Consider the following 23055-nt stretch of genomic DNA (forward strand, 5'->3'; position numbering starts at 1 on the left):
CCGTGGATGTGCAACCGAGTGCGAGTGATCGTGATATTGGGTTTGTGTGGGAAACCTGTTGACCTTCAAACCAAATAAGGAGCATGTGCGGCACCTCCTGCTTTTCTTGTTCAATCAAAAGAAAAACGGGAGTGAAAGCCATCGTATCCTTGTTGAAATGTACGGTGAAAATGTCCTAGCACAAGATGAGTGTGTGCGTTGGTTTCGACGATTCAAAAGTGGTGATTTCGACTTGAAAGACAAAGATTGCCCGGGCCAGGTGAAAAAATTCAAAGTTGCCGAATTGCAAGCACTGTTGGACGAAGACGATACGCAAACGCAACAACAACTGGCAGAGAAGTTAAATGTTGGTCGCCAAACCATATCTGACCATCTTCATGCCATGGGAAAGATCCAGAAGGCAGGAAAATGGGTCCCACATCATCTGAACGACAAGACAAATGGAAAAGCGAAAAACGGTGTGTGAAGTGTTGCTTTCTCTGCATGGAAGAAAGTCTTTCTTGCATCGGATAGTGACTGGGGACGAAGAAAAATGGATCTACTTCGAGAACCCAAAATGCAAAAAGTCATGGGTTGACCCAGGACAACCTTCAACATCGAATGCAAAACCGAATCGCTTCAAAAGGAAGACAATGCTGTGCATTTGGTGGGATCAGAAGAGTGTGGTGTACCATGAGCTTCTGAAACCAGGTGAAACAGTGAATGCCATTCCCTACCGTCAACAACTCATCAATTTGAACCATGCATTGATTGAAAAGTGCCCAGATTGGGTGACAAGACACGGAAAAGTAATTTTGCAGCACGGCAATGCCTCATCACACACAGCGAAAGGCGTCAGAGGCACCATTTCTGCACTTGGCTGGGAATTCTTGACCCACCCGCCATACTCACCAGACTTAGCCCCTTCGGACTACCGCTTCTTTTCATCGATGTCTCATTCACTTTCCCAGCAACACTTCAACAATTACGAAGATGTCGAACAAATAGCTTACTGACTGGATCGCCTCAAAATGTGAACGATTTTTCTGGAAGGGCATCCACAATTTGACGGACAGATGGGCACAATGTATAGCTCGCGATGGCGCATACTTTGAATAAAGCATTTGTTACCTTTCTCCCCAGATACCTTTGTTTTCTTTCGGATCGATTAAGAATTATTAACTGGCACACCTGGTATTGGAATAGAACCAGTGTCAGCAGAAGTATATTCTGCGCACATGTTTTGGTCTCAATATGCGAAAAGTTGCTGCAAAGGTAACCTGTCTTAAATTATAATTCACTACCCAGTGTTGCCTCCTTGCTTGATCCAAATGGGTCCAAGTACAGTAAATTTCTGAATTAACATCTTTGGCGGGACTAACAAAAAATGTTAGGGTTCCAGCAAAACATAAAATTGAATATCTGACTTTACTTTTCAGAAGAATATCTTTGTGACTATGTAAGCAAGCTCTTATCTTTAGAAAATAGGAACTACTACTGCAACACTGAGGAGCTGTGGTGGTCTAATTGGCAGGATGTCTAACTGCCACGTGGGGCAAATTGGTTTTGATTCCCAGGCTGAGTGATCTAAGGTTGGAATTTTTTCAGCCTTGTCCCTCCATGACCGGCTCTGTGGTTCAATAAGCCTCAAATAAATGGGTATCTGAGGGGAGGTAAAGGTGGCTGGAGCATGGTGCTGATCACACCACCTACAAAGTGTCATAGATTGAGAATGTGTGCACCCTAGTGTGCCTTCAAAAGAGACAAGGTGCAATATGCAATGGGAACTTAATTATAATATTGTAAAATTGAGAAGAAAGCTGAAAAATGCACTAAACAAAAAACAAAGATTGAAAAAAAAATCCTTAATTACACAAACATGTTCCTGCAACCAAGATGCCATCAACCAGGGCCTTCAAATTAGTAGCTGTGTAGCAAATTAGTGGCAATAACAAGAGTTCTTCCATCTCAGTATACAAACCATGCTTACCACACTAATTATAAACTAAACATATTTGAGAACGTAACACTTTATTACATTACATACATAAGAAGAAGAAAATACTGGCACTACTATAATGTTTTATATTTCAAAATTATCATCAGCCTTTTTTTCAACGCTTTACACAGTCTTATCAACCACACACAGAAGGGAAAGGTGCAAGGGGAAGATTTCAGTGTAGTTTTCACTTCAAATCGATAAACTTGGAGAGTATGCTTACAAAGGTATGTGTACATTTCATTTTCGATTTTTAACCTGACCTTCTTGCATTGAATACAGGCTATAACAACATGGAAAAACCATTAACAAAAAAAGTGACTGACACTATATATATATATATATATATATATATATATATATATATATTCTATTGCACATAAACTCCCTGTTATATCATTATTACAAATTGAACACAGTCGCCAGAATAACTGTGCAAAGTTCTTTAAAATTTGAGTATTTCTAGGTTTGTAACAATGATGGGAAAGATGTTCAACATATGAAATACAAATTTTAAAAGTCAGTACCAACAGAATTTCCTGAATCAGTTTTTTTTTTTTTAAAGTACAACTTTAAAGGCACTCCCAGAATTTTGCACATAGTTCTGATTTTATTAAAAATATTTAAATGAGAGTCTGTATTGAAAATTTAACTTTTCAAATTTAACACGTTGACTGCCACAATAGAAAAAAAATGTCCTTGGGGCCACAATGTTTTATTACGAGAAATATAATAAAAACGTTTGAAGCAATATGTTTCTTTATTATTAGATGAAATTTATTATTAATTATTTTATGTGCGCGCGTCATGTGCATACAATCCATTCCTATACTGTATGCCATGTGAGTTATATTTGGCTTACACCATATTTGTTGTTTTTTCTGAGCATTAAGTCTTCTGTTATTTGCAACATGACTCTGCCGTATACTATTGTACTGTAGATTAAGCACACACAGGAGTTGTACTATGTAGAAATTTTCAGCAAAAAATACAGGCTCGACCAGGACTTGAACCTGGGTCTCTAGCATACCGTGCTCTAACCACTGAGCTACAGAGCCAGCCTGGCCTCACCTTATCTTTTGCTATCGCTGTTACAATTATTAACATCTCTACGCTGGGAGGAACCAGGCAACGTCGAAGTCTACTGTGTTTCAAAGGCAACAGATCCCGTTGTGATAGCACTGGCAAAGACGATTCCATGCAGGAAACATCGATTGTGAAAAATCAGGCAAGGCCAGGCCAGCTCGATACTTCAGTGGTTAGAGCAATGGCACGGTATGCCAGAGACCCAGGTTCGAGTCCTGGTAGAGCCTGCATTTCTTGCTGAAAATTTCTACTATTGTACTGATATCATTCGAGAAGCTGGCCAGCAAAAATTCAAGGCCCAATGCACAATCCGAAAAACTTGAAAACAGTTCATGAGTGAAAATGTTTTTTTTTAATTTACTTGTCACATTTAATTGAAATTTAAACCCAAACCAAATTTAAAACAAGTTAATGTACATCTAATAATTTGATCCACTTATTAATTGTAACAATACGAGCATCACTAAATAAGTTCTTTCATGAACCATCTGCAAAATTTTGTCCACGGGGCCACTCTTCACGTTACAGCATGGTAGCATGAGTTGCTGGTGCACCACAAGGCTCTGAAGGTAAAGAGACGTGAGAGTTAAATATGCTTCACAAGGTCCTCGGCATAAAACTTGCATGAGTTAAATACAACTCATGTGGCAGTTAACGTGTTAGTCACTTTAGACTGCACTACTGAAGTTTATAAAAATATGACAGTACAACACTGTGTACGTAGGCATTATGTATACATATAAGGCATTATTTACATCACATTAAGGTTCTGCCAGTATCAAGTACTCCTGATAGATTTATCACTTTGTATTCCATTTCTCCTATGTAAAACTGTAGGCCGAATTGAATTATTCAAGTGTATACAACAAACCTATTTTCTATAATTTTCTACTAGCTGATAAAAGCGATAAATGTTTTAAAAAATAGCCTCCTATTTCCGATCAGTTGGTTAATAGGCACCATTTTTTGATTGACATTGTACTGAACCAGGGATACCTTGATTAAAAGGTAATGTTGTCGCTTTTTATTAAAGGGGTCCTGGTTCGAAGTTTGGGCTCCATTTTAAACTGTAGGTCCAGTCCCTATTAGCCTATCTATGCATAATAGTGGACTTAAAATTCAAAAACTTATTTTTGATTGAATATAATTACTACACATGTGCATAACTAAAGAACTTTCATTGTATTGTATTGATATTACAAAATTTACTCCTTGGAGAGTTTTGCAAATTTTTAACACAAAAATTCTTTACTTTTGAAACACAGTCATTCATAATCTACACATTAATGAATTATTATAACCAAGACACTAATGAAGTATACAATCTAGTATTTGCAGAAGTTGTACCATCTATATATATATCCCAATGCATAGTGTGTCTAATATTATATTGCTTATACTAAGACAAATGTTGCTCAGTTACATTGATAAAAAGTTTAACTTTTCGGATGAGTGATGGGCTTCAATATAAAATTCCATTATGAACGAACGACAGGCTATAATCGCACTGCGTATCTTGTGCACATGTTTTCTAACCACCTATTTCAAATTTCAACCACTAGATGTTTGGTTTTGTTCGTTGCTGAATTTTACTTGTGTTTGTGTTGAACTAAGTTGTACTTTTCTTTTATTCTCGAGAAAATTATTTAATAATTTATATCTACATTGTGAAAATTTCTTGATGATGATTCCGCTTCGGATTTCAGTGTTGATTTTGATCCTAATAGAAAGTTATCATCATGAATTAATATCATATTACCTACTCAAAAACAAATTTCAGAGTAACTTTTGTGCATTTTTATATATATATTTTTTAACTTTTAAAAAATTGTTACAGAAAACAATTCATAAATGTGAGAACCTAGGTATGAGGAAAGAAGAAGTGTTGCACATTTTTAGAAAAAAAAATGATAAATGATAACATACGTAACAAGATATTTTCTATGATGTTTTCAAACACAGCAAAAAATATGGAGAAAACTCAATACTTAAGTCCTGTCTGGAAAGGGTTAAATCTTGTATGTGTTGTATTCCTATAAATATAATAACTTCATCTATTATTTCCAACAACAATGCCACGTTTGTTATACAGAATTTCATTTACTTTTCCTTCAGGAAAGATTTTTCTATGATGCGAAACTGCTTTACTTTACCAACCTCTACTTAGGCTAATGTTTATTGATTTAAAAACATTGTTGAAACGTGAAAGAGCAACTTAACAAATATTTATTCATGTAAAATGCATTTCTATCCATCTCTATGAACAATTTGACAACTTTCTTTACAAATGCCTCCGAAAAATAGAACTGAAAGCTGATTGACGTCTTTATTATTATTATTATAAATTTACTGATACTTTTTTGTTTTTTCTAAAGATTTTTCAGGTGATGTGGAATGTTTGCAGTTCTTATATATTCAACCTCATGCTAGCTAGCATTTACTGTGAGATATAAGATTTCACTTTTCACTGCATGCACGTGTTAGAGACTTCTCAAAAATTCCAAATGGTTTTGTCTGGCTAAAGAACAGCTATAATAGAGAATGTCATTATGAACAATTGTTGGCGAACAACATAGCCTTGCCTGAGGCTCTTGCAAACCAGAATTTGGAATCAAGCCAGCTGCTTAAGGAACTCCTTCAAATGCATAGAGAGGTTAATGATTTGAAAGTAAATAATGGGCGACAATATTTTAGAGCATCTGCTGTTCTCCAACAAACCAATGAAATGAGACAAGAAATAGAATGATCCCTAAGAAAGGTCTTGGAAAATATGAAGGCCATGTCGAAAATATGGATAAAGCATGGACAGTGCTGAGTAGGATGAGGAGACTGGCCTCGGTTTCCTTGCTACAAGATACACTCTCAGCTAAATCTACTGATGAGAATACTTGCAGGAGACCAAGGCAGGTGTAGAGAATGATAAAGGAAGACGAGGGACTTCTAAATTAAATTTCAAAGAACCACCACTGAGATCCAAATTACGTCAAGGTGGCCCATTTACTAGCAAACTGTACAGAAAGAGAATTTATAACATACAAGAGTGCTGAACCACACAATCTGAATTCCTTTTCAGCAGGTTTTTTATCTGTCTCAGCAAAATATGCCAAAATACATGTTTACAGTAACCAAAGGTCAGAGATATTGCATCTGCATTTATTACTACATTTAGAGTGGCAGGTGTGTGTAAGGAATTATGTTTATGTTATCCATGCACTTGCACGAATTTTATCATTTATCACTTATTTCTACAGAGAGAGTGAGTTACTGCTTTTCATTTTTCTCTAATGTAGTAGAAAGTTCTTGAGTATTTTTCCTTGCATACACATGAAACAAATTATTTGTGTTCTAGCATTATCACCAAAAAGAAAACTGAATGTATGTTACATGCATTTGTGCCTTAGGCAAAATCATTGAACAGGATAGCATTCAGAATATAGAAAAGGAAAGTTAAAAATTGTACTTACGTATGTATAGTGCTCTTATTGTAGAACGACGTTTCAGAGATTGACTATCTCTTTCCTCAGGTTCGTATAAAAACTAAGTACTTGGCATAGTACTGCGTCAAAAATGTAATATGAGGATTGTGGTTAAGGGTTGGTTAGGGTACATTTAAAATATTAAGTTTTTGCTATTAGAAGTACGTAAAAACCAAGCCGTTCCCTAATAAAACTTGTACAGTAGACCTATTCACAGGTGAAAAAGTTAAAAAAGTTAAAATTCTAAAAAACCTGCATAAATCACAATGCAACCTGCAGGTTTGGCCTTTCCTACCCAACTGTGCTTATCTATCCACATGAAGGTCAATTCTCAACGAATATTTCCCCTCCCCTTAATTTTCTCGTTTCCCCTTATTACGTCACAAATCCAACGTGAATTCACGTTCCTCTCTTGCAGCTTGCATAACTTCCGGAGTGACGTGGAAACCGATATTGGGTTCAATCTTCCAGGCTTTATCCCATTTTTTGAGGAAATTGATCCACCCTTCTTCCAAATTTCCTTCGTCCCTATTAAGATTACTCTTCCCCCCTCTACAAATACTCGCTGTTTCATACACGTTTCTTCCTAATTTCCTCCCCTCTTTTCTGATTACCTCTTTTTTTGCGATTCTATGCCCACTTTCCAAAATATGTTCTGAGAGACCCGTTTTGGGAACTTTTTCCCTTATGTCCTTTTCATGCTCGCTCCATCTTTTACCCATATTTCGGCCCGTCTGTCCTATGTACTCCTTCCCGCATTGGCATTCTATTCGATAAACCCCCTTCTGTTTTTCCGGTATTTCCCTAGTTGTCTTTCCTTTCTTATAATCGGTGAAGTATTTTTCTACATTCTTTGGTGCTTTCATCCCGCAAACGATTCCAAAATCTCTCGTTATTTTTCCGATTTTTTCCGATACGGATTGATGGTAAGGGATGCCAACGTACTTTACCCTCCTATTTTCGATTTTTTCCCCCTCTTTTTGATCCCCTTCTTTCCTAATAATTTTCCGTGCTCTCTCCGCTATCTTATCCATTTCTCTATTTGTGTATCCATTTTTTAATCCTGTTTTTCTTATCCACCGAATTTCGTTGTCTTTTTCTTTTTCATTATTGCATAGTCTACCGGCCCTAATAAAAAAGTTAAGGAATACGTTTTTCTTTGTTATTTCGGGGTGCGCCGATTCCTTGTTAATATATAAGTTCCCCGATAGGGGTTTATGATGTACTCCTGTTCTAATCCTATTCCCTTCTTTCAAGATACTAAGATCCAGGAAATTGATTTTTCCATCGCTTAAGTTTTCCCTAGTGAAGTTTATTCTTTCGTCTTGTTTTTCTAATTCTTCAAAAACCTTGTTCAGTGCTACCCCCTTTCCTATAATCAAGATATCATCAACGTATCTCCCATAATATTTAATACCCATTCCTGTTTTTTCCAAAGCTGCCTTCTCAATGAAGTGCATAAAAATGCTCGCTACTATACCCGAAATGGGGTTTCCCATCGCCAAGCCTTCTTTTTGTCTATAAATACTGTCATTGACATAGAAAAAGTTATATTCCGTTACAAGGTTATACCATCGTACATATTCCCAAGCAGTTAGGATGTCTATTCCTTTTTCTAACAGCCACCTTAGTAAACAATCTCCCGCCCGCCCCCTCGGTACACTTGGGTATAAGTTAACAACATCAAAACTACTTATTGTATCCTCGTCATCAATTTCCAGATTTTCTATACATTCTTTAACTTCTACGGCATTCCTAACGCTATATTGGGTGTTCTCATTTACCTTCCTTATTCTTTTTACCAGCAATTTTGCTAGCCCATATCCAGGATGTTCGTATGTTGGTATAATAGGTCTAAGTGGTATGCCTTGTTTGTGTGTCTTAGGTATTCCAAAAGCAATTGGTATGTTGCCAACTTTAATTTCCTTAATAAGGATTTTCTTTTCGCTTGTGCCCAATGTAATGCTTGTCTCTACCCCTTTTTTGATCTCTCTTCTAATCTTATTAATAGGGTCTTTCTCTATTTTCTCAAAATCGTTACCTTTAAAGCTATCTTCTAATTTTTGGTGATATTCCTCTCTGTCCATGATAACCATCTTGTTTTCTTTATCAGACCTAATTAGAAATACGTTATTCGCCTTCACCCATTTTCTTACATTTTTTAAATCGCGTCTTAGGTTTTCGTTTACTTTCTCTTTCCGTGTTCTATCTCCCCCTTTCATGTTCGTTTCCTTTTTAATTTCTTTTTGCAAGTGTTGTTCTACAATATTACGTATCCTTTGTCTAACCTCAGTTTTATCCTCCCTTTCGTCAATAGTTGTTACGATCGTTTCTGCTGCTATTATGAATTCTTCTTTTTCAAGTTTCTCTACCCCTATTGCAAATTTCTGCCCCTTGTTCATAATCCTAATCAACTCTTTAGGTGGTTCGTGGGTGGTTAAATTTAAAATGTTCTCATTATTTCCCCACTCCTCTGTTTTTTGTTTCTTATTCTCTAGATTATCCTTCCTATTCAATTTTAATTTCATCAATTTCCTCTCTATAGTATTACTATCCCTAAATTTGGCTTTATCCACAGCTCTAAAGTGTCTCTCTTCAATGCGGTTCCACGTCACTTCGTCTAGTTCCCCACTAACTTCCAAATGTAATCTATAGCATTCCTTATTAAGACGTTCGACTTGTCCATGTGCCTCCCTAATACATTTCCCTAGTATTTTAAACTGTATTTCTTGTTTTTGTTCAATCATGCCTACACTCAACGGTTTATACCCCCATTTTAAAAAGTTTGGTAAAACCCCCATTTTCCTGCATTGTTTTAAAAATCTAATCCTGATTAAACCCTTATTCAACTTAATCCTCTTAATTCTCAATGAGAATTGACCTTCATGTGGATAGATAAGCACAGTTGGGTAGGAAAGGCCAAACCTGCAGGTTGCATTGTGATTTATGCAGGTTTTTTAGAATTTTAACTTTTTTAACTTTTTCACCTGTGAATAGGTCTACTGTACAAGTTTTATTAGGGAACGGCTTGGTTTTTACGTACTTCTAATAGCAAAAACTTAATATTTTAAATGTACCCTAACCAACCCTTAACCACAATCCTCATATTACATTTTTGACGCAGTACTATGCCAAGTACTTAGTTTTTATACGAACCTGAGGAAAGAGATAGTCAATCTCTGAAACGTCGTTCTACAATAAGAGCACTATACTCACATACGTAAGTACAATTTTTAACTTTCCTTTTCTATATTCTGGATTTGTGAGTAACACGCGACAAACCTATAAAATGCTATTGATCTCCGATACGGGGAGAAAAGTGCGTGCACTAGAAAATAAGAGGATTAAGTTGAATAAGGGTTTAATCAGGATTAGATTTTTAAAACAATGCAGGAAAATGGGGGTTTTACCAAACTTTTTAAAATGGGGGTATAAACCGTTGAGTGTAGGCATGATTGAACAAAAACAAGAAATACAGTTTAAAATACTAGGGAAATGTATTAGGGAGGCACATGGACAAGTCGAACGTCTTAATAAGGAATGCTATAGATTACATTTGGAAGTTAGTGGGGAACTAGACGAAGTGACGTGGAACCGCATTGAAGAGAGACACTTTAGAGCTGTGGATAAAGCCAAATTTAGGGATAGTAATACTATAGAGAGGAAATTGATGAAATTAAAATTGAATAGGAAGGATAATCTAGAGAATAAGAAACAAAAAACAGAGGAGTGGGGAAATAATGAGAACATTTTAAATTTAACCACCCACGAACCACCTAAAGAGTTGATTAGGATTATGAACAAGGGGCAGAAATTTGCAATAGGGGTAGAGAAACTTGAAAAAGAGGAATTCATAATAGCAGCAGAAACGATCGTAACAACTATTGACGAAAGGGAGGATAAAACTGAGGTTAGACAAAGGATACGTAATATTGTAGAACAACACTTGCAAAAAGAAATTAAAAAGGAAACGAACATGAAAGGGGGAGATAGAACACGGAAAGAGAAAGTAAACGAAAACCTAAGACGCGATTTAAAAAATGTAAGAAAATGGGTGAAGGCGAATAACGTATTTCTAATTAGGTCTGATAAAGAAAACAAGATGGTTATCATGGACAGAGAGGAATATCACCAAAAATTAGAAGATAGCTTTAAAGGTAACGATTTTGAGAAAATAGAGAAAGACCCTATTAATAAGATTAGAAGAGAGATCAAAAAAGGGGTAGAGACAAGCATTACATTGGGCACAAGCGAAAAGAAAATCCTTATTAAGGAAATTAAAGTTGGCAACATACCAATTGCTTTTGGAATACCTAAGACACACAAACAAGGCATACCACTTAGACCTATTATACCAACATACGAACATCCTGGATATGGGCTAGCAAAATTGCTGGTAAAAAGAATAAGGAAGGTAAATGAGAACACCCAATATAGCGTTAGGAATGCCGTAGAAGTTAAAGAATGTATAGAAAATCTGGAAATTGATGACGAGGATACAATAAGTAGTTTTGATGTTGTTAACTTATACCCAAGTGTACCGAGGGGGCGGGCGGGAGATTGTTTACTAAGGTGGCTGTTAGAAAAAGGAATAGACATCCTAACTGCTTGGGAATATGTACGATGGTATAACCTTGTAACGGAATATAACTTTTTCTATGTCAATGACAGTATTTATAGACAAAAAGAAGGCTTGGCGATGGGAAACCCCATTTCGGGTATAGTAGCGAGCATTTTTATGCACTTCATTGAGAAGGCAGCTTTGGAAAAAACAGGAATGGGTATTAAATATTATGGGAGATACGTTGATGATATCTTGATTATAGGAAAGGGGGTAGCACTGAACAAGGTTTTTGAAGAATTAGAAAAACAAGACGAAAGAATAAACTTCACTAGGGAAAACTTAAGCGATGGAAAAATCAATTTCCTGGATCTTAGTATCTTGAAAGAAGGGAATAGGATTAGAACAGGAGTACATCATAAACCCCTATCGGGGAACTTATATATTAACAAGGAATCGGCGCACCCCGAAATAACAAAGAAAAACGTATTCCTTAACTTTTTTATTAGGGCCGGTAGACTATGCAATAATGAAAAAGAAAAAGACAACGAAATTCGGTGGATAAGAAAAACAGGATTAAAAAATGGATACACAAATAGAGAAATGGATAAGATAGCGGAGAGAGCACGGAAAATTATTAGGAAAGAAGGGGATCAAAAAGAGGGGGAAAAAATCGAAAATAGGAGGGTAAAGTACGTTGGCATCCCTTACCATCAATCCGTATCGGAAAAAATCGGAAAAATAACGAGAGATTTTGGAATCGTTTGCGGGATGAAAGCACCAAAGAATGTAGAAAAATACTTCACCGATTATAAGAAAGGAAAGACAACTAGGGAAATACCGGAAAAACAGAAGGGGGTTTATCGAATAGAATGCCAATGCGGGAAGGAGTACATAGGACAGACGGGCCGAAATATGGGTAAAAGATGGAGCGAGCATGAAAAGGACATAAGGGAAAAAGTTCCCAAAACGGGTCTCTCAGAACATATTTTGGAAAGTGGGCATAGAATCGCAAAAAAAGAGGTAATCAGAAAAGAGGGGAGGAAATTAGGAAGAAACGTGTATGAAACAGCGAGTATTTGTAGAGGGGGGAAGAGTAATCTTAATAGGGACGAAGGAAATTTGGAAGAAGGGTGGATCAATTTCCTCAAAAAATGGGATAAAGCCTGGAAGATTGAACCCAATATCGGTTTCCACGTCACTCCGGAAGTTATGCAAGCTGCAAGAGAGGAACGTGAATTCACGTTGGATTTGTGACGTAATAAGGGGAAACGAGAAAATTAAGGGGAGGGGAAATATTCGTTGAGAATTGACCTTCATGTGGATAGATAAGCACAGTTGGGTAGGAAAGGCCAAACCTGCAGGTTGCATTGTGATTTATGCAGGTTTTTTAGAATTTTAACTTTTTTAACTTTTTCACCTGTGAATAGGTCTACTGTACAAGTTTTATTAGGGAACGGCTTGGTTTTTACGTACTTCTAATAGCAAAAACTTAATATTTTAAATGTACCCTAACCAACCCTTAACCACAATCCTCATATTACATTTTTGACGCAGTACTATGCCAAGTACTTAGTTTTTATACGAACCTGAGGAAAGAGATAGTCAATCTCTGAAACGTCGTTCTACAATAAGAGCACTATACTCACATACGTAAGTACAATTTTTAACTTTCCTTTTCTATATTCTGGATTTGTGAGTAACACGCGACAAACCTATAAAATGCTATAGGATAGCATTCATGTGGTAGATGCAGAAATTTTATTTCTCACCTTTACTTCATAATAATATTGTTAATCATGTTCATTGTGAAAAACAATAACAAACTAATGTGATTGGAGGGGGGATTGTATTGTAAAATTGTAGTTCTCTACAAGTGGATACAGAATTTTCTGTAGAGAACTACAATTTTACATTACAACCCCCCCCCCCCTTTACCAATGTGAAGTAGTTTGTGCCTTTTTTAGATAATGTGCCCCTTTTTACAAGTAAATTAATCATATGAAAGATTCTTTTATAACAGTTTCATAAAAATATTTCAAGCTGCAAGAATCGTCAGTGTGTATTTCTTTTAAATGGCACAGGTGAATGTGTGCAAATCATATTTTTAAGAATCACGTGCATAGTTTGTATTGACAATGTAGCATTTTACTTTCTGTCAATTCTGCTGAAAAAAATAAAATAGAAAGCTCTTAAAACTCCCCAAATACAGAAATATTAATTTAAAATAGCAGAAACATGAATCTTCCTTTAGAATTTGTTTGTGTTATTTTTTGGCTTCAGAAAGCAAGGCAGCAACTTTGTTTGAATGTTTGTTGATTTAAAGTAGCAAAATTACTATTAAAATGTACATATTTTTTCTCTTCTGGGTCTTTCACATACGTATTTCTATATCATTTTTATTATTACTGAAGGATAATTAAATATTTATAGAATTTTAATTTGCAGTTTTTAGTTTCTCAAAAGAAATGTGGAGCGATAGGTTTATTTGTGATGCCATTGCAAGGAGTAGCCATGTCCATGGACTAAAGTTGTTCTCAACTGAACTGTTACCTTAACAACATTATACACTTTTATAAATTTTATGCAATATTCATAACACCAAACAGCCTGAGTCAGACTAAAAAGAGTCAGAAACCTCTACCGATTTCAGTCTTAATAATTTTGACCCTACATGTTAGATAGTCTAGATATCTTATTTAGAAGAATTATTATGAAAATAACAGGCCTATTACTCATCTAAGTGATAGTACTACTATACAGGGTAAACTTTGATGTAGTTCATTTCCTGTGGTCCCTATCAACTATTCCGATGAAACTTCAATAGTGTCTAAAAGTGTCTGAAATATTATCCTCAATGCAAAACTAGAACAGCCGAGGATGGCTTTGCACCACAGGAAGAGCTAAATTCCATATAGAATGGCACGACTGGTAAAAATGACAACAGTAATCACATGTAAACCTTTACGATTTACATTAAAAAATGCCTCTTTCATAATATCACCATCATATATCTAATCCTAATCTTTACATTTCCATGCTCTACTAAGGATCACTCTCTAAGAGTAGTTCTGAAAAATGAGTGATTATCATGAATTTTCTTTTAGCAATATGCAGTTCATGCAATTCAAACACTTTTGATTAAAAAATAAAGTTCATTTCAAAAACTAAACCTGAATCCTTTTCCCTTAAAAAATAAATCTGCAAAGTACATTTTTGTCATATATACGTACTTTGTAAATTAATAAGAAGTTTTAAAATTCCGCTACAAGCAGCATTTTTACACTAGTGCTCTTATACCTAGTTCGTTTTTTGATATCCGTCATACAAAATTAATGCTAAGCATGAATTTTCTAAAATGCAATATACACATCTATAAATTACAACCGAAGAATCACAACCAGAAATTTGCATCTTTTACTAGGGCTGGACATTAAATTCCACTTGGACCCAATTCTGAAATTTCCCAAGTCGCCTATTTTTTAAGCATTATCTAGAATATCAGTCTCAGAAACAGTTCCTCTCATGCACTTTACGCCTCTCGTTGGAACGATTTCATCTTCTCGAATACAAGCTTAGTGCTAAACTAAACATTAAAAAAAATACTCGTTGATTTACATTTTTCATTCTCCCCATCAGCTCATAAACTATAATGTTATGTACTGGGTTCACTGGAAGTTGACAAACTTAGAGAGCGTAAACACCAGGAGAAATACAAGGCACATTCATACACTAATTCTCAACATGTTTCAAACAAAACAACTATAATAACATATGGATTTTTACATCTAAAATGTCTGGAATGTTCGTTCACCATTTCCAATATCTATTCTACAAAATAAAAAAAAATATGCACATAACATAAGCGATATATATATATATATATATGCTTTATACGAAATACCTCATTTGTACATCCTCTTTCACTGAGTTGCTATTGTACATCTTTGAACACAATGTAATGTGAGTTATAACTGTAAAATCATGTTAGAAATTCAGTTTTAACCATTGAAGTTTTTCTAAGTCATGTTTTGTATACAAGATATAATCTTTAAAAGGGTATACATTCACAAGATTAAACAGGAGTTGTTAAGAAACCTTAAAAAATGAGATATCTTAGTTCTTGTTACAAATTACATTGAGCTGCTCATTTTTGTACCTGTAACTGCATTAGCAGAGTTAAGCAATAAATTAATAGCAAATAAATCCATTGTTTTCGAACTTCATGCTTCTGAAAAACCATACGGATGGACTCACCCAGTTAAATTTTAATCTTGCCATGGTAAACAGAAATTTTTAGCAGGATTTTAAATGCTGTGTAATAGCAAAGTGTAACCAGCTGCTGCTGAACACACAATATATATTTATTTTTAACACACCAGTCTACCAATTGTGCACTGGAAGTATTCATATATTCATTTATGGAATGATTACTTATTACCATGGAACGGATTTATGTAAATATATATATCCCCATCAGCTCCCTGCTTGGGTACTCCATGGCATTGATGACTTAATGCCAGCGATATCTGTCAATACGTTGCTCTATTGCTTGTTGTGGTATTTTAATATCATTGTAAGCCATAACTTAATCTGCTTTGATTGAGAAGAGTATGTACAACAACCATTCTTCTAGCATAGTTTTCTTAAAGACATCAGCATTTTCTCTTAAAAATCAACACCTCTGAAATATCAAAATGCTGCAGATGCCTTCATCAAAGAAACAAGGTTTCATGTAATAATCTCAAGATTAGACATCAGCATATCTGTCAAGTAACGAGGCTTCTTGCTTTTGAACTCCACAAGTTCTCCCAACGCTATCCTCAGTTTTTCCATCATTGTTTCATGATCACACAGGCTGAAATGGAAATATGATTCTCATACTACACAGTAAAAAAATATAATTTGCAAACAGACAAGACAGACCACACATGCTGGCCCATTTATTTTGTCACATGATGAATACACAAACGGTATTAAAATATTCTGTGTATTTTATCGTCTGAAAAAGTAACTGAATACAATACTGTGTATCTTCATGCAGTAACAATGGAAAGGAAAAAAATATACTAATGTATAGACCATGGGTTCTTCTGTAATTCTAGGACTCTCCAACGGTTGATTGTTTGAAATAAGAATTCTGGGTGTGTCTGACACACCCAGTCATATTATACGGGGAACAGCCCCTTACCGTAAATAAAATAAACATGTCTCTTGAGGACTAAAATCTCCTTACTAAGGCTGAGTCAATAACGTTCGTGATGTATCGGTATCTGCTGACACCTATGGCATATTTATCGGAAAGTATCAGTTCTAATTCAGTTACCGATACCAGCCGATACTTTCATGGGGTCCGCAAAAATGCAGCACAACATTTTCTCAGTCTAATTATCCCGGAAATTAGGCAAAATTCCAAAATTTCTTTTTACTTTGCACAAGTTTACACGGAAAATTGTATTTTTTTATTACATAACATCTATTTTAATATTCTGATATAATTCTTGAATATTCCAAAGCAAATTTTTGGTAAGTTCATGCATATAATTGGATCAGAATATTTACACACCAATGTTGATCAATATTTTGAACAAATTTTAAATATTATAATTTTCAAGTGTCGGTATCGGCTCAGCCCAACTCCTTAACTCATTAAAAGCTGAGGCTGCAAAGGGGCACTCAGCACATACCAGATGTTTCATAAATAATTGAGGGCTTACAAAAATTTATTGCAAGTAAACTATTGAACTTTCGTTAATGAAACCCGTCCACAACGAACGAGCACCTCAAAACAGTTTTTTTCAACACATACAAATGTTCAATGTATGCACCACGGGTGACACGGCATGCATCAACACGATAGGAATGCGAACAGCTAAGCTGAGAGTTTACATCCCTGCCGCTAGGTGACACTCAGATCACCCACGTCACTCACAGTGTCTTGTGCAATGTTTTGGTCCCCAAGATCACGGGACTTTACACAGTGTGACTTCTTTTTGTGGGGTTTCAAATGACATGGTATTCGTCTCTCCGATGCCACGTGATATCGCAGCCCTAACAAAGCGTATCATTGCAGCGATGGACACTATTGACAGGCCTATGTTGATGCGAGTGTTACAAGAAGTATACTATCGTGTTCATGCGTGCCATGTCAGCCGTGGTGCATACATTGAACATTTGTAGGTGTGACAAAAAAAACAAAAAACAATTGTTTTGAGTTCCTCGTTCGTTCTGGACTGGTTTCATTAATGTTAAATTCAATACTTTACTTGCAATAAACATTTGTAACCCCTCAAGTATTAATGAAACATCAGGTATACAGGTATAATGAAAACATAGTCCTACAGAGGATTATACTGACCGTGTGTCAAGAAGCAAGAGCCTCGCTGGTTTGCAACATTGCAGTTACCGGGGTGTACTACATGGAAGGGACGTTCACTTTTGGATGCCTTCTCAAAAGAAACACCCCTTATTTCCCACCTCTGCAACAGTGCTAACATCATTGCCTTGTAATCAAGGGTCGCAGGTTCGATACGTGGTGAAGGTACATGGCAATTTGGTTCGGACTCCACCTTCAAACTGTAAATCCACCCCCGAAGTGGATGAAGTGGACTCAAAACTCAAGATTGATTGAGTTTGTGTGTAAAATCCACTTTATGCACTAAGGCCAATCTGGACTGGACCTACAGTTTAAAAACTTTGTTGTTTAGATCCATTATTAGTGATTAAAAGAATCACTCCACCGGTTATCGAACCTGGGACCCCTTGATTATAAGGTGACGATGCTACTATTATGCCATCGGGGAGACCTCAAAACTCACGAAATTACACATTTCTCCAATGATGTAATGAGGCTCTAATTCATGCATCCCTAGCCCTGTTAACTAACATTTGCTACAAGTTTAAAGCAATCGACGAATTGAAATATCAATTTTAAAGAAAAATGTAGTGCTTGTTCAAATACCTAATACATAACTTTTGAGGTTTTATGATATACATGGAAACAAAAAGGTACATAACGTGAAAAATATACATACTCAGGGCATATCCTCAGAAGCAGCTTCTCAGTATGTTGCAACAAAACAAAACGTTCAAATGGGTTTATGTACGTGTACAGGTAGTCCTCCTCTGTGAAACCATCAAACCTGAAAATAAATATGGTAAAAATTCTACGTTACATCTCAGAGCTGAAATTAGCTTTCTTTTATATAATTTTGAATGCTGAATCCGAATCCGTAATCGAAATTTGTCCATCACTCATAATTTTTCAGATTCAGTATATATGTATATATTAAGACAACATGCAAATATAGGTACACTGTACTGTAAGGGGGATTTTTTTAAAGATATAACTGGCAACACTGTATGCAAATCTTTCTTTGTTAAGTTCCTTATCAGTTACAGACTGTGTTTACCCATCATTGTTTGACCTGCAGTGCAGCTGTGTAGGATCGAAGCTTATTCGAAGTGAAAACCTGTGTGCCAATGCCAGGAGTGTGTGTAAATTCTCCCAATATCTTTTGTTACAGATGTGGTGGTTTACATTCAAATCGCAAAGACGTACTTTGACACCGTTCATAAAAAAATGTTACGAGTACTACTTTGGTTGTAAAGTAGGCGCTCAAGATCGTAGTTGGGCTACCCATATTTGTTGTCTGTCGTGTTCCAGACATCTTGCAGCATGGGCAAAAGGGTCTCACGAAATGCCGTTTGGAATCCCAATGGTATGGAGGGAACCAACAAATCACACCACAGATTGTTACTTTTGTATGACGAACACTCAAGGTATAACAGCAAATTCCAAACACACTCTAACATACCCAAATGAGACCAATGCCTCACAGTGAAGAATTGCCAGTGCCCAAACATCCTAATAATATGACGGTCAGTGATGAGTCTGATGGTGATTTTGATAAACATGATAGCAGTGTTGCAGATCCAACATATGAAGCAAGCAGGCATTCAAATGAACAGCATTTGTTGAGTCAGGCCGATCTTAATGAACTCGTACGGGATTTGAAATTGTCAAAGTCACAATCTGAACTTTTGGGCTCCCGGTTAAAAGGCTGGCATCTCTTACAGCCTGAAACAAAAGTTTTTTTTTTTTTTTTTTTTTTTTTTACTCGAAATCGTGAAGGTGCTTTTAAAAATTTCTTCTCTCTAGAAGATGGTATTGTGGTTTGTAATGACATAAAATCCATGATGATGGAACTTTGCCATGAATTTAACACACACAAATGGCGTTTCTTCACAGAGTCGTCACGTGTAAATTTAAAAACAGTCCTACGCCACAATGGTAACGAGTTACCATAAGTTCCTATGGCTCATGCAGCGTATCTCAAAGAAACATATGAATCAACGAACCTAATTCTACAGAAAATTAGATATGAGGACTTTCAGTGGAATATATGTGGCGATCTGAAAGTTGTCTCATTTGTACTAGGAATGCAATTTGGTTACACGAAGTTTTCGTGCTTCCTTTGCAAATGGGTCAGTTGGGACAGGCAGAACCACTATGTTAAGAAAGAAAGTATGACCTACACGAACTTCCCTGATTCCAGGAGAGAAGAATGACATGCATCCTCCTTTAGTTAATCCTCAAAAAATATTTCTACCCCCTCTACACATAAAACTAGGCCTTATTAAGAACTTCGTCAAAGCATGGACATAACTGGCAGAGGTTTCCAATATGTGAGAAAAAAAATTCACAGGATTAGTGATGCTAAAATCAAAGAGGACATTTTTGTGGGCCGTCAGATCAGGAAACTGTTCCGTGATGAAAAGTTCAATGATGAAGTTAATGAGATCGAAAAAAAAAAGCATGGCTGTCATTTACAAGAATATGCAGAAATTTTTTTGGGGAACCATAGGTCCGACAATTTCCACGAGGTTGTGTCCAACCTATTAACTGCATATCAGGCATTGTGGTGCAACATGGGCCTTAAAATGCCCTTCTTGGACTCACACATAGACTTCTTCTCCCCAAACTTGGAGCTGTTAGTGACGAGCATGTCGAGAGATTTCATCAGGCTATTGTGGAAATGGCGAAACGTTACCAGGGAAAATGGACCCCCATGTTAGCTGATTATACCTGGACTTTGAAGAGGGATGTTACTGGTGCCAAATACAGGCGAAAATCGTACACCACAACATTTTAGAGGCAAGCTTCAAACATGTTTTTATTGCAACATCACCTTCTTGCATGCATAACTTATATAAACCGTAGAGCAAATTTGTTTCCTCTGTCTCATCAAAACTATGGGTGACAGGAAAAAAACTACACACAGATCTGAAATCAGAGCTGAAAATACTATTAGATTCACCTAATGGAGTTCTTGAGACAAGAAAAAGTTGTTTTCTTATTTGCCAGTGTAACCGTATTGCTGATAAAACATTAGAGCAACCATATTATTGTTTTTATCTATTTCAAGGATATTGACAAAACCCAGAATGACACACGATTGTGTGTGAATGTAACACATTTCATATGTTCGGTTTTGTAATATGATTATAATTTTATGCTGTTTCTCGCTAGATGGCAGTGAGATGCTGCCGCATGTACAGGGTGTTTCATTCACTCTCAGCCTCTGATTTTCACTTATAAAAATCAAACTATTGGTCATAATGTAATGAAATTTGTTATGAACACACCTTGGTGTATGAGAAGCATGGTGATGTTTCAAAGTGTTATAGAGTCAGATCTAGTAAAAATGTCATGCTGGTCCATGCTTAACATTCACCATTCAGCTACAGAGGAGTTTAAAGTACATGCTACACACACACACACATGAAATTTGAAAGGAATTCTAAATATACCTTACCTCACAATGAAGATCCTGTCATACAGATCATTGTAGACATGTATGTTGATAGCTTTAAGAGCGGATACGAAGAGATCATCGAACACATGAGGTTCACATAACCTCAATTTCTTGCCAGACATCAAAGCAGTGTGTCTTCTGTAACCAAGCTCCGTGGCCACGAGCACGATCTTCACGTTACGGTTGCCAATGTGGCTCTGCATCCACTCGTTCGGGCTCACGCTGATCTGATCAAACAGTGACCAGTCAAAGCAATCGTATACCTGGAAAGAATAAACTTTGTAAATGATCTGTGTAGCCACATCATCTCATAAAAAAAAAAAAAGCCCAAACACGTGGAACTAGAAACCTGAAACTTTGCGAGTGTTATCCTCTTATGATGCTAAGAAGGAATTTTCTGAAATTCAACCCCTAAGGGAAAGGGGGGAGGGGGTTGTTCTACTGTCCAATTCCCATCATCTAGAAACATGAAAATTTTTGTATTACGGCATTCACAAATATCCTCAACAAATGATGCAGTGAGTATTATTTATTTAAGTATTGGATTAACATATTTACTCATGCATATTACCCACTTTTTTCCAAAATTTTTACCCCCAAACCTGTGGTGTGGTGAATGGAATAATTCAGACAGCCACCATGAAACCACGCATGCTTTCACTATGTCACTGCGAATAACACGTATATATCAACAGGAGCAAATAAAAATTGCCAGGTTGGATTTCTTTAGTAATAAACTATAATAAGTGAAATGGCTATTTCCCATGATTTTTCACTTTGCAAAGGAACCATTTTACGACATTTTGCAAGGAGAAAAGTGGCATCGTTCTGGCAGAATTCAAGCATTCACCTCCTCAATGCTACAAATCCATAACATAATTTTGATCTAGCTTTCTTCTACAGAATAACAGGTGACTCATTGAATAGGTATGATGTCATTTGCTCTTGATCAGCATAGCAAAAGGTTTACAACCTACAACTAAGAAATCCATCAAAAACCAGGGTACACATTATACATGCTGAAAAAACAGCAGCATGCACCTCCCATCATATGGGATGTGTATCAGCGGTATTTGTTGGGTGAGAAACAATAGAAAAGAACAACTTCCAAGCGCTGCAAATCAATAACATAATTGTCATCTCGCTTTCTTCTACTACAGAATAAACAAGGTAAATTCTAGAGAATATCTATGCTCTTCTTAAAGGTTCGCATAACCACTTTTTGTGGTTTCTTTCTAGTTTCCACACACAACTTTACATAGCTAGTCACTCTGTGTTGTATGTGTATCTTGGTGTAAGCTTGAAAAACTTCTGGGAAACCAGAACAAAACGTCGCAGATAAAATAAAAATCACTAATAACTGTGTTAGATCATATTCTACTACAGAATAAACAGAAGCTTTGGGATGCAAAATATAATGGAGGGAGGGGGGGGGAGGTGTCAAGGGTTGGAGACTCTTATACACACGATGATATTCCAGGGTGGCCACTCTACGACCATGATGAAATTCAAGTATAATTCCCAGTTTTTAAGATGAACTTTCAAAAATTCAAGGCTACAAGCAGATGTTTTCTCTATTTCAACCATACATACAGGGTGTCCCAATAAAATGTATACACAATTTGAATGATTACAACGTCATTGGTTATTAAGATAAGTTCATTTTCAAAAATTTAAAAAATCTACAGACATGAATAATATTCTTTGTAAAACGCCTATTTTCAAACTGATGACCATTCTGGTCAGGGCATTGCTGGAAACACCAAGCATTGGAATCCAAACATCTAAAATAATCATTTCGTTCACATTCTCGTTCAATGGCTGCCTCCCAATTCGTCGACTCTTGCCTGTTTTGTACCGTAAAGTTTATCTTTTATGTAACCCTGTACAGAAAATCTTACTGGCATGAGGTTTGGTGAACGTGGAGGGTATTTTTGTACACCCCTTCTGTTTGGCACATTTTTTCCAAGTATCACTCATTAAACTGCACTCTCTGGTCCGGATCATGAGAATGTACTCTTCTTGGAATGTAAGTATTCCAATGCCAGTGTTGAAAAATGCAATGGACACTTGATTTTCATATTCCTGTTAAGGTGCGTATACATTTTTATGAGACACCCTGTATTACTGCCTCTC

General features: G+C 36.2%; 1 protein-coding gene across 1 annotated transcript in view; it reads right to left on the bottom strand.

Moving 5' to 3' along the window:
- Nucleotides 1–11610: 11610 nt before the first annotated feature.
- Nucleotides 11611–23055, bottom strand: part of LOC145983019 (uncharacterized) — an 85881-nt gene continuing 74436 nt past the window's right edge. Inside the window, exons 12-14 of the mRNA XM_083116299.1 lie at nucleotides 20920–21182; nucleotides 18136–18243; nucleotides 11611–15959 (exon numbers count right to left, since the gene is read on the bottom strand). Coding sequence (XP_082972425.1) covers nucleotides 15833–15959; nucleotides 18136–18243; nucleotides 20920–21182 — 498 coding nt within the window. The 3' untranslated portion in view covers nucleotides 11611–15832. The remainder of the gene's footprint in view (nucleotides 15960–18135; nucleotides 18244–20919; nucleotides 21183–23055) is intronic.

Source organism: Lepisma saccharinum, unplaced genomic scaffold, assembly GCF_977018435.1.
Source record: "Lepisma saccharinum unplaced genomic scaffold, izLepSacc3.1 HAP1_SCAFFOLD_552, whole genome shotgun sequence".
Lineage (NCBI taxonomy): Eukaryota > Metazoa > Arthropoda > Insecta > Zygentoma > Lepismatidae > Lepisma > Lepisma saccharinum.